Here is a 13,155-nt window from a genome sequence, read left to right as displayed (position 1 = left end):
ACCTTCCTCATTCCTAAAGAAGGGCTTATGCCTGAAACGTCGATTCTCCTGCTCCTTGGATGCTGCCTGACCTGCTGCACTTTTCCAGCAACACATTTTTCAGTCAATGTTTAAGATTGTACAATGGTGGAGGAGAAGCTCAAGGTTCCAATGCTGACAGATGCATCACCTGATAGTCTTTGTGATTACATCTAACTAGTAAGTGTAACTCGTACTATTGTGAATTAGGTGGACCTTTAGACTTAATATAAGAAGGAGGATTTGTGGCAACGTGCCAAACCAACCACAACTATTGATGGTTCACACAACATACAAACAATATGTGATCAGCAGTGGAGATCGCTGCGTAAGTACCTTATGGTAAGAGCAGTAGGAAAAAAAGTCCCTTTGACTGAGGAGAAACATTTTCAGAAGAACACTTAAGTATTTTACGAAGCTTACTGCTTAAAAACACGAGTTAAACACATTCACAAAGAAGCAGTCAGCAGTGCTCATGGAATTTTTAGTGTTTATATTAGGCAAAATGATTTCTTCTTTAAGACTTTTGTGAGAATGTTTATTAATAATCCCTATAACATGCTACTTCCTCATACTGCCAATTTGGCTCATTCAGTAACTTCAAAGAACAGAATATGAAAGGTCAATGTGAATTACTGTACTGCTCATTCAAATCAATAACCTTACTTGCCACGTCAACAGACCACTACAACACTCCTTTCAGTATTAACATACTATTTATATCTCAAGGCAAGCACATTCTACATGTTTCTTTTTCAGATAGTAGTTCAATATGCAAGGGGAGAATACTTCGCCCCACATAGCAAACTGAAGGAACATGTTAAGAATTAAGAATATTAAAGTTAACATTAAGAATCTGGTCATCAAGGGACAAACAGGATTGTACTCCCTCAGAAAATTACAATAGTTTTGAGTGGAGCCTACAATTATGAAACTCTTCTGTACAGCTGTAGTTGAGAGTGCTATTCTTTTTCTGATGTGTTACCTGGCACTGTTGTCTCAGGAAAGCAGACTCTTTAAGGGTACAGAAATTATTGAGCAAAGAAAAGTAACTTATGAGGCAATCTTTCTTGACAAAATCAAAGAACCTATACAAAAGTAAAGAACATCATGAACTACGATAATCATTCCTTGTCTTAATATTAGTGTTGGATGCATTCAAGAAAAAGATAATAATTCCTCAGATGCAGGATATTTTTTTCTTTTGAACTGGATTGTTCCTTTCACTGTCAGAGCTTCTAATGGGACTTAGAGGACATGCACTTAGTGTGAGACTCAGTGATTAATTATTTAAACATGTTTGAGTAGTTTTTAATACATATTTTAATTAAAATTAGATTTCTATGGTAGGGTTCATTTTTTTGTTATTCATTTATATGCAATGTATTTTTAATGAACGGGGAATATATGCAAAATGAAATAAAGTTAAAATTGAACAAAAAATACAATGAGAAATGAAAAATATTCTAAACTGACCTACATGGTTATACAAACACAATGTGTGGCTGGCAGGTGCCCCTGTGCATGATAACATCACTACCTTATAAAAACCCCTTCCATCCTGACAAAGGGTCAGTTAGACTCAAAACGTCAGCTCTTTTCTCTCCTTACAGATGCTGCCAGACCTGCTGAGATTTTCCAGCATTTTCTCTTTTGGTTTCAGATTCCAGCATCTGCAGTAATTTGCTTTTATTTCATAAATAATGGTTCTCGATTTAATGTTAAATATCAAGCATTGAAGTTCAAAAAAGGAAAGTGCTCCTCAAAGTAATTACACAACTTTCCAAGGACCAGCATATTCTGACCTTTGGCTATTTCCCCAAACCCCTTCATAAAACAGCTGGCATAATGTACTTTAGCAAGTTTTCTCATTTCTCCCATCATCCAAAGAACAAAGATTGAAAAAGTTTGTTTTGGCAAGAAACCCTTTCAGAACCACAACAGGATTATGTGTTGTCAATGCTCATCCACTGTATAGCCGCATCCCCATCTTTGGGCCTATGAATATCTGCTTCCATTACCATTCTGGCCTTTCATCCACAGCTACCACATGATGACCCACGGAATACAGATGCTCATCCGTGCCTGCCCTTCATCCGATCAGCTCTTGTGTGCTGCTCAGGGTTTTCGGGCCCGAATAGATGTGACCAGATCAATATGCAGACATCCTACATTGATGCCAGCAGTATTTATGGTAACACGGAGCACCAGGAAAAGAGACTCAGAGATTTCACCAGTGACCTGGGCCTGTTGAAGGTCAATCCCACCTTTACAGACAACAACCTGAAATACCTGCCCTTTGGAAACCATGAACAGGGAAGCCCCTGTGCCATGAACCACAACAGTTCCTCTTGCTTTAGCCGAAGTGTTCCCTGTATGTTAGCTGGTAAGAAACCATTGGGTAGTGAAATTGTATAAGCATCTGCTAGCTTGGTCAACCGAGACCTCAGCGAAACCAACCCAAATGCTGAACACTCTGCAACATATCATGTCATAGTGAGCATTCAAAAATAAGAATTGAACTTGATCATCTGAACAGTTCTGATTTGGTCAGTTCGGGGGAATACCTACTTTTTCCAACTGAAGAATCTAAAATTAAGGGGAGTGGTCAAAATGGGAGTCAGACTTTTCAGGAATTAAATTTCGAGAAGGGATAGTAGAAGTTTGCAACTTTCTTCCCAAAGTATCAATTTGTGCTATACCATGTGTTGATTTTTAACTGAAATTGATGGATTTTTGTTGGCCAAGGATGCTGAGGAATGTGGGGGATAAGTTGAGTTGATGAAGTTAAGTGACAGACGAGCAATGATTTAAGTGAGTGAATTGAATGGAATTAGCTTTATTGTCACATGTGCACGAATGATAAGTCGCCACGTACAGCACTATGTTAGGTACAAAGGTAACCGAGGGACAGCTTCTTCAGTTACAATGTAGCACTGTTACCAACATGGCGCCATCTTCGATACAGAGTAGCTAGGAAAATCCCTTACTTACAGAACAGAAAAATGAAGTAAAAAAGAGGTTACATCACAGTATAACTATACACCAGAAAAACAGGAAGTTAAAAAGACAAACATCACAGTCTCTCTCTCCAACAGTTCTCCCCAGCAGACCAGCGCACAGGCAATCTCCACACAGTCTGACCGCAGGCTGCCATCACGCACTGCACCAAGCCCCTGTCCCCACAGCACACCAGGCTGCTGGTCACTGATGTCCCCACCCCAGCTGCTGGTCCCTGGTGTTCCCACTCCAGCTGCTGGACCCTGGTGTCCCCACTCCAGCTGCTGGTCACTGGAGTCCCCACACCAGCTGCTGGACCCTGGTGTCCCCACTCCAGCTGCTGGTCACTGGAGTCCCCACACCAGCTGCTGGACCCTGGTGTCCCCACTCCAGCTGCTGGTCACTGGTGTCCCCACTCCAGCTGCTGGACCCATGTGTCCCCACTCCAGCTGCTGGTCAATGGTGTCTCCACTCCAGCTGCTGGACCTTGGTGTCCCCACTCCAGCTGCTGGTCACTGATGTCCCCACTCCAGCTGCTGGTCACTGATGTCCTTACACCAGCTGCTGGTCACTGGAGTACCCAGACCAGCTACTGGTCACTGGAGTCCCCACTCCAACTGCTGGTCACTGGAGTCCCCACACCAGCTGCTCGTCACTGATGTCCCCACTCCAGCTGCTGGTCACTGGAGTCCCCACACCAGCTGCTCATCACTGGAGTCCCCACACCAGCTGTTCGTCACTGATGTCCCCACACCTTCTGCTGGTCACTGATGTCCCCACTCCAGCTGCTGGTCACTGGAGTCCCCACACCAGCTGCTCGTCACTGATGTCCCCACTCCAGCAGCTCGTCACTGACGTCCCCACTCCAGCAGCGCGTCACTGATGTCCCCATTCCAGCTGCTGGTCACTGATGTCCCCATTCCAGCTGCTGGTCACTGATGTCCCCACTCCAGCTGCTGGTCACTGGAGTCCCCACTCCAGCTGCTCGTCACTGATGTCCCCACTCCAGCTGCCAGTCACTGGAGTACCCACTCCAGCTGCTGGTCATTGATTTCCCCACCCCAGCTGCTGGTCACTGATGTCCCCACTCCAGCTGCTGGTCACTGGAGTCCCCACACCAGCTGCTCGCCACTGGATTACCCACTCCAGCTGCTGGTCACTGTTGACCCCACTCCAGCTGCTGGTCACTGATGTCCCCACTCCAGCTGCTGGTCACTGGAGTCCCCACACCACCTGCTCGTCACTCATGTCCCCACTCCAGCTGCTGGTCACTGATGTCCCCACTCCAGCTGCTGGTCACTGGAGTCCCCACACTAGCTGCTGATCACTGATGTCCCCACTCCAGCTGCTGGTCACTGGATTCCCCATTCCAGCTGCTGGTCACTGTTGACCCCACTCCAGCTGCTGGTCACTGATGTCCCCACTCCAGCTGCTTGTCACTGGAGTCCCCACACCAGCTGCTCGTCACTCATGTCCCCACTGCAGCTGCTGGTCACTGGAGTCCGCACACTAGCTGATGGTCACTGATGTCCCCACTCCAGCTGCTGGACCTTGGAGTCCACACTCCAGCTGCTGGTCACTGGAGTCCCCAACCCAGCTGCTGGTCACTGGAGTCCCCACACCAGCTGCAGGTCACTGGAGTCCCCACTACAGCTGCTGGTCAATGATGTCCCCACTTCAGCTGCTGGTCACTCATGTCCCCTCTCCAGCTGCTCGTCACTGATGTCCCCACTCCAGCTGCTGGTCACTGGAGTCCCCACTCCAGCTGCTGGTCACTGATGTCCCCACTCCAGCTGCTGGTCACTGGAGTCCCCACTCCAGCTGCTGGTCACTGATGTCCCACACCAGCTGCTGGACCTTGGGGTCCCCACTCCAGCTGCTGGTCACTGATGTCCCCACTCCAGCTGCTGGTCACTGATGTCCCTACTCCAGCTGCTGGTCACTGGAGTCCCCACACTAGCTGATGGTCACTGATGTCCCCACTCCAGCTGCTGGACCTTGGAGTCCCCACTCCAGCTGCTGGTCACTCATGTCCCCACTCCAGCTGCTGGTCACTGGAGTCCCCACACCAGCTGCAGGTCACTGGAATCCCCACTACAGCTGCTGGTCACTGATGTCCCCACTTCAGCTGCTGGTCACTCATGTCCCCTCTCCAGCTGCTCGTCACTGATGTCCCCACTCCAGCTGCTGGTCACTGGAGTCCCCACTCCAGCGGCTGGTCACTGATGTCCCCACTCCAGCTGCTGGTCACTGGAGTCCCCACTCCAGCTGCTGGTCACTGATGTCCCCACTCCAGCTGCTGGTCACTGGAGTCCCCACTCCAGCTGCTGGTCACTGATGTCCCACACCAGCTGCTGGACCTTGGGGTCCCGACTCCAGCTGCTGGTCACGGATGTCCCACACCAGCTGCTGGTCACTGGGGTCCCCACTCCAGCTGCTGGTCACTGATGTCCCCACTCCAGCTGCTGGTGACTGGAGTCCCCACTCCAGCTGCTGGGCACTCATGTCCCCATTCCAGCTGCTGGTCACTGGAGACCTCACTCCAGCTGCTGGTCACTGATGTCCCCACGCCAGCTGCTCATCACTGGATTCCCCACTCCAGCTGCTGGTCACTGGAGTCACCACACCAGCTGCTCCTCACTGGATTCCCCACCCCAGCTTCTGGTCACTGGCATCCCCACCTCAGCTGCTGGTCACTGGAGTCCCCACTCCAGCTGCTGGTCACTGATGTCCCCACTCCAGCTGCTGGTCACTGATGTCCCCACTCCAGCTGCTGGTCACTGGAGTCCCCACACTAGCTGCTGGTCACTGGCATCCCCACCCCAGCTGCTGGTCACTGGAGTCCCCACTCCAGCTGCTGGTCACTGATGTCCCCATTCCAGCTGCTGGTCACTGGAGTCCCCACCCCAGCTGCTGGTCACTGGAGTCCCCACACCAGCTGCTTGTCACTGATGCCCCCACTCCAGCTGCTAGTCACTGGAGTCCCCACTCCAGCTGCTGGTCACTGGAGTCTCCACACCAGCTGTTTGTCGTTGATGTCCCCACTCCAGCTGCTGGTCACTCATGTCCCCACCCAGCTGCTGGTCACTGGAGCCCCCACTCCAGCTGCTGGTTACTGGTGTCCCCAGTCCAGCTGCTGGTCACTGATGCCCCCATTCCAGCTGCTGGTCACTGATGCCCCCACTCCAGCTGCTGGTCACTCATGTCCCCACTCCAGCTCCTGGTCACTGATGTCCCCACTCCAGCTGCTGGTCACTCATGTCCCCACTCCAGCTCCTGGTCACTGATGTCCCCACTCCAGCTGCTGGTTACTGATGCCCCCACTCCAGCTGCTGGTCACTCATGTCCCCACTCCAGCTCCTGGTCACTGATGTCCCCACTCCAGCTGCTGGTCACTCATGTCCCCACTCCATCTGCTGGTTACTGGTGTCCCCACTCCAGCTGCTGTTCACTGGAGTCCCCACTCCAGCCCTTGGTCACTGGAGCACCCATTCCAGCTGCTCGTACTGATGTCCCCACTCCAGCTTCTTGTCAGTGGAGTCCCCACAACAGCTGCTGGTCACTGGGGTCCCCACTCCAGCTGCTGGTCACTGGAGTCCCAACTCCAGCTGCTGGTCACTGATGTCCCCACTCCAGCTGCTGGTCACTGGAGTCCCCACCCCAGCTGCTGGTCACTGGAGTCCCCACACCAGCTGCTTGTCACTGATGCCCCCACTCCAGCTGCTGGTCACTGGAGTCCCCACTCCAGCTGCTGGTCACTGATGTCCCACACCAGCTGCTGGACCTTGGGGTCCCCACTCCAGCTGCTGGTCACTGATGTCCCTACTCCAGCTGCTGGTCACTGGAGTCCACACACTAGCTGATGGTCACTGATGTCCCCACTCCAGCTGCTGGACCTTGGAGTCCCCACTCCAGCTGCTGGTCACTCATGTCCCCACTCCAGCTGCTGGTCACTGGGGTCCCCACACCAGCTGCTGGTCACTGGAGTCCCCACTCCAGCTGCTGGTCACTGATGTCCCACACCAGCTGCTGGACCTTGGGGTCCCCACTCCAGCTGCTGGTCACTGATGTCCCCACTCCAGCTGCTGGTCACTGGAGTCCCCACACCAGCTGCTTGTCACTGATGCCCCCACTCCAGCTGCTGGTCACTGATGTCCCCACTCCAGCTGCTCGTCCCCGGTGTCCCCACTCCAGCTGCTGGTTACTGGTGACCCCACTCCAGCTGCTGGTCACTGATGCCCCCATTCCAGCTGCTGGTCTCTGACACCCCCACTCAAGCTGCTGGTCACTCATGTCCCCACTCCAGCTGCTGGTCACTGATGTCCCCACTCCAGCTGCTGGTCACTCATGTCCCCACTCCATCTGCTGGTCACTGGGGTCCCCACTCCAGCTGCTCGTCACTGATGTCCCCACCCCAGCTGCTGGTCCCTGGTGTTTCCGCTCCAGCTGCTGGACCCTGGTGTCCCCACTCCAGCTGCTGGTCACTGGAGTCCCCACACTAGCTGCCGGACCCTGGTGTCCCCACTCCAGCTGCTGGTCACTGGTGTCCCCACACCATCTGCTGGTCACAGTAGCCCCCACTCCAGTTGCTGGTCACTCATGTCCCCACACCATCTGCTGGTCACTGTAGCCCCCACTCCAGCTGCTGGTCACTGATGTCCCCACTCCAGCTGCTCGTCCCCGGTGTCCCCACTCCAGCTGCTGGTTACTGGTGTCCCCACTCCAGCTGCTGGTCACTGATGCCCCCATTCCAGCTGCTGGTCTCTGACACCCCCACTCAAGCTGCTGGTCACTCATGTCCCCACTCCAGCTGCTGGTCACTGATGTCCCCACTCCAGCTGCTGGTCACTCATGTCCCCACTCCATCTGCTGGTCACTGGGGTCCCCACTCCAGCTGCTCGTCACTGATGTCCCCACCCCAGCTGCTGGTCCCTGGTGTTTCCGCTCCAGCTGCTGGACCCTGGTGTCCCCACTCCAGCTGCTGGTCACTGGAGTCCCCACACTAGCTGCCGGACCCTGGTGTCCCCACTCCAGCTGCTGGTCACTGGTGTCCCCACACCATCTGCTGGTCACAGTAGCCCCCACTCCAGTTGCTGGTCACTCATGTCCCCACACCATCTGCTGGTCACTGTAGCCCCCACTCCAGCTGCTCGTCACTGATGTCCCCACTCCAGCTGCTCGTCCCTGGTGTCCCCACCCAGCTGCTGATCACTGGAGTCCCCACTCCAGCTGCTGGTCACTGATGTCCCCACTCCAGCTGCTGGTCACTGGAGACCCCACAACAGCTGCTGGTCACTGGCGTCCCCACTCCAGCTGCTGGTCACTGATGTCTCCACTCCAGCTGCTGGTCACTCATGTCCCCACTCCAGCTGCTGGTTACTGGTGTCCCCACCCAAGCTGCTGGTCACTGGAGTCCCCACACCATCTGCTGGTCACTGATGCACCCATTCCAGCTGCTGGTCACTCATGTCCCCACTCCAGCTGCTGGTTACTGGTGTCCCCACTCCAGCTGCTGGTCACTGATGCCCCCATTCCAGCTGCTGGTCTCTGACGCCCCCACTCAAGCTGCTGGTCACTCATGTCCCCACTCCAGCTGCTCGTCACTGATGTCCCCACTCCAGCTGCTGGTCACTCATGTCCCCACTCCATCTGCTGGTCACTGGGGTCCCCACTCCAGCTGCTGGTCACTGGAGTCCCAACTCCAGCTGCTCGTCATTCATGTCCCCTCACCAGCTGCTGGTCACTGATGTCCCCACCCCAGCTGCTGGTCCCTGGTGTTACCGCTCCAGCTGCTGGACCCTGGTGTCCCCATTCCAGCTGCTGGTCACTGGAGTCCCCACACTAGCTGCTGGACCCTGGTGTCCCCACTCCAGCTGCTGGTCACTGGTGTCCCCACACCATCTGCTGATCACTGTAGCCCCCACTCCAGCTGCTCGTCACTGATGTCCCCACTCCAGCTGCTCGTCCCTGGTGTCCCCACCCAGCTGCTGGTCACTGGAGTCCCCACTCCAGCTGCTGGTCACTGATGTCACCACTCCAGCTGCTGGTCACTGTAGCCCCACAACAGCTGCTGGTCACTGGCGTCCCCACTCCAGCTGCTGGTCACTGATGTCTCCACTCCAGCTGCTGGTCACTCATGTCCCCACTCCAGCTGCTGGTTACTGGTGTCCCCACCCCAGCTGCTGGTCACTGGAGTCCCCACACCATCTGCTGGTCACTGATGCCCCCATTCCAGCTGCTGGTCTCTGACGCCCCCACTCAAGCTGCTGGTCACTCATGTCCCCACTCCAGCTGCTCGTCACTGATGTCCCCACTCCAGCTGCTGGTCACTCATGTCCCCACTCCATCTGCTGGTCACTGGGGTCCCCACTCCAGCTGCTGGTCACTGGAGTCCCAACTCCAGCTGCTCGTCATTCATGTCCCCTCACCAGCTGCTGGTCACTGATGTCCCCACCCCAGCTGCTGGTCCCTGGTGTTCCCGCTCCAGCTGCTGGACCCTGGTGTCCCCATTCCAGCTGCTGGTCACTGGAGTCCCCACACTAGCTGCTGGACCCTGGTGTCCCCACTCCAGCTGCTTGTCACTGGTGTCCCCACACCATCTGCTGATCACTGTAGCCCCCACTCCAGCTGCTGGTGACTCATGTCCACACTCCAGCTGCTGGTTACTGGTGTCCCCACTCCAGCTGCTGGTCACTGATGTCCCCACTCCAGCTGCTGGTCACTGGAGCCCCCACAACAGCTGCTGGTCACTGGAGTCCCCATTCCAGCTGCTGGTCACTGATGTCCCCACTCCAGCTGCTGGTCACTGGAGCCCCCACAACAGCTGCTGGTCACTGGCGTCCCCACTCCAGCTGCTGGTCACTGATGTCTCCACTCCAGCTGCTGGTCACTCATGTCCCCACTCCAGCTGCTGGTTACTGGTGTCCCCACCCAAGCTGCTGGTCACTGGAGTCCCCACACCATCTGCTGGTCACTGATGCCCCCATTCCAGCTGCTGGTCACTCATGTCCCCACTCCAGCTGCTGGTTACTGGTGTCCCCACTCCAGCTGCTGGTCACTGATGCCCCCATTCCAGCTGCTGGTCACTCATGTCCCCACTCCATCTGCTGGTCACTGGGGTCCCCACTCCAGCTGCTGGTCACTGGAGTCCCAACTCCAGCTGCTCGTCATTCATGTCCCCTCACCAGCTGCTGGTCACTGATGTCCCCACCCCAGCTGCTGGTCCCTGGTGTTCCCGCTCCAGCTGCTGGACCCTGGTGTCCCCATTCCAGCTGCTGGTCACTGGAGTCCCCACACTAGCTGCTGGACCCTGGTGTCCCCACTCCAGCTGCTTGTCACTGGTGTCCCCACACCATCTGCTGATCACTGTAGCCCCCACTCCAGCTGCTGGTGACTCATGTCCACACTCCAGCTGCTGGTTACTGGTGTCCCCACTCCAGCTGCTGGTCACTGATGTCCCCACTCCAGCTGCTGGTCACTGGAGCCCCCACAACAGCTGCTGGTCACTGGAGTCCCCACTCCAGCTGCTGGTCACTGGAGTCCCCACTCCAGCTGCTGTTCACTGATGTCTCCACTCCAGCTGCTGGTCACTCATGTCCCCACTCCAGCTGCTGGTTACTGGTGTCCCCACCCCAGCTGCTGGTCACTGGAGTCCCCACTGCAGCTGCTGGTCACTGATGCCCCCATTCCAGCTGCTGGTCACTTATGTCCCCACTCCAGCTGCTGGTTACTGGTGTCCCCACTCCAGCTGCTGGTCACTGATGTCCCCACTCCAGCTGCTGGTCACTGGAGGCCCCACAACAGCTGCTGGTCACTGGAGTCCCCACTCCAGCCGCTGGTCACTGATGCCCCCACTCCAGCTGTTGGTCACTGGAGGCCCCACAACAGCTGCTGGTCACTGGAGTCCCCACTCCAGCCGCTGGTCACTGATGCCCCCACTCCAGCTGTTGGTCACTGGAGGCCCCACAACAGCTGCTGGTCACTGGAGCCCCCACTCCAGCTGCCCGTCACTCATGTCCCCTCACCAGCTGCTGGTCACTAGAGTCCCCGCTCCAGCTGCTGGTCACTGATGTCCCCACTCCAGCTGCCCGTCCCTGGTGTCCCCACTCCAGCTGCTGGCTACTGGTGTCCCCACTCCAGCTGCTGGTCACTGATGTCCCCATTCCAGCTGCTGGTCACTGATGCCCCCACTCCAGCTGCTGGTCATTGATGTCCCCACTCCAGCTGCTGGTTACTGGTGTCCCCATTCCAGCTGCTGGTCACTGGCGTCCCCACACCATCTGCTGGTCACTGGAGCCCCCACTCCAGCTGCCCGTCACTCATGTCCCCTCACCAGTTGCTGGTCACTGGAGTCCCCACATCAGCTGCTGGTCACTGATGTCCCCCCACCAGCTGCTGGTCACTGATGTCCCCACTCCTGCTACTGGTCACTCATGTCTCTACTCCAGCTGCTGTTCACTGATGTCCCCACTCCTGCTGCTGGTTACTGGTGTCCCCACTCCAGCTGCTGGTCACTGATGTCCCCACCCCAGCTGCTGGTCCCTGGTGTTTCCACTCCAGCTGCTGGTCACTGGAGTCCCCACACCAGCTGCTGGACCCTGGTGTCCCCACTCCAGCTGCTGGTCACTGGTGTCCCCACACCATCTGTTGGTCATGGTAGCCCCCACTCCAGCTGCTGGTCACTCATGTCCCCACTCCAGCTGCTGGTTATTGGTGTCCCCACTCCAGCTGCTGGTCACTGGAGTCCCCACACCATCAGCTGGTCACTGTAGCCCCCACTCCAGCTGCTCGTCACTGATGTCCCCACTCCAGCTGCTCGTCCCTGGTGTCCCCACCCAGCTGCTGGTCACTGATGTCCCCACTCCAGCTGCTGGTCACTGGAGCCCCCACAACAGCTGCTGGTCACTGGCGTCCCCACACCAGCTGCTGGTCACTGATGTCTCCACTCCAGCTATGGGTCTCTCATGTCCCCACTCCAGCTGCTGGTTACTGGTGTCCCCACCCCGGCTGCTGGTCACTGGATTCCCCACACCATCTGCTGGTCACTGATGCCCTCACTCCAGCTGCTGGTCACTCATGTCCCCACTCCAGCTGCTGGTTACTGGTGTCCCCACTCCAGCTGCTGGTCACTGATGCCCCCATTCCAGCTGCTGTTCTCTGACGCCCCCACTCAAGCTGCTGGTCACTCATGTCCCCACTCCAGCTGCTCGTCACTGATGTCCCCACTCCAGCTGCTGATCACTCATGTCCCCACCCCAGCTGCTGGTCCCTGGTGTTCCCGCTCCAGCTGCTGGACCCTGGTGCCCCCACAACAGCTGCTGGTCACTGGTGTCCCCACTCCAGCTGCTGGTCACTGGAGTCCCCACTCCAGCTGCTTGTCACTGATGTCTCCACTCCAGCTGTGGGTCACTCATGCCCCACTCCAGCTGCTTGTTACTGGTGTCCCCACCCCAGCTGCTGGTCACTGGAGTCCCCACACTAGCTGCTGGACCCTGGTGTCCCCACTCCAGCTGCTGGTCACTGGTGTCCCCACACCATCTGCTGATCACGGTAGCCCCCACTCCAGCTGCTGGTCACTCATGTCCACATTCCAGCTGCTGGTTACTGGTGTCCCCACTCCAGCTGCTGGTCACTGGAGTCCCCACACCATCTGCTGGTCACTGTAGTCCCCACTCCAGCTGCTCGTCACTGATGTCCCCACTCCAGCTGCTCGTCCCTGGTGTCCCCACCCAGCTGCTGGTCACTGGAGTCCCCACTCCAGCTGCTGGTCACTGATATCCCCACTCCAGCTGCTGGTCACTGGAGCCCCCACAACAGCTGCTGGTCACTGGTGTCCCCACTCCAGCTGCTGGTCACTGGAGTCCCCACTCCAGTTGCTTGTCACTGATGTCTCCACTCCAGCTGTGGGTCACTCATGTCCCCACTCCAGCTGCTTGTTACTGGTGTCCCCACCCCAGCTGCTGGTCACTGGAGTCCCCACTCCAGCTGCTGGTCACTGTTGCCCCCACTCCAGCTGCTCGTCACTGATGTCCCCACTCCAGCTGCTCATCCCTGGTGTCCCCACTCCAGCCGCTGGTCACTGATGTCCCCACTCCAGCTGCTCATGCCTGGTGTCCCCACTCCAGCTGCTGGCTACTG

At 56.3% G+C, this 13,155-nt stretch overlaps 1 protein-coding gene across 1 annotated transcript in view; it reads left to right on the top strand.

Annotated features, from left to right (window-relative positions):
* LOC122564094 (eosinophil peroxidase-like) overlaps positions 1-13,155 on the top strand; it is a 99,262-nt gene that overhangs the window by 43,632 nt on the left and 42,475 nt on the right. The window contains exon 8 of the mRNA XM_043718655.2: positions 2,062-2,404. Within this exon, the coding sequence (XP_043574590.1) occupies positions 2,062-2,404 (343 nt within the window). The remainder of the gene's footprint in view (positions 1-2,061; positions 2,405-13,155) is intronic.

The sequence above is a fragment of the Chiloscyllium plagiosum genome, unplaced genomic scaffold, assembly GCF_037043375.1.
Source record: "Chiloscyllium plagiosum isolate Xiang-an unplaced genomic scaffold, Cpla_swu_hap1 HiC_scaffold_31, whole genome shotgun sequence".
Taxonomy (NCBI): Eukaryota; Metazoa; Chordata; class Chondrichthyes; order Orectolobiformes; family Hemiscylliidae; genus Chiloscyllium; species Chiloscyllium plagiosum.
Note: the sequence above shows the minus strand (reverse complement) of the source record. Positions and strands in the feature narration are given on the sequence as shown.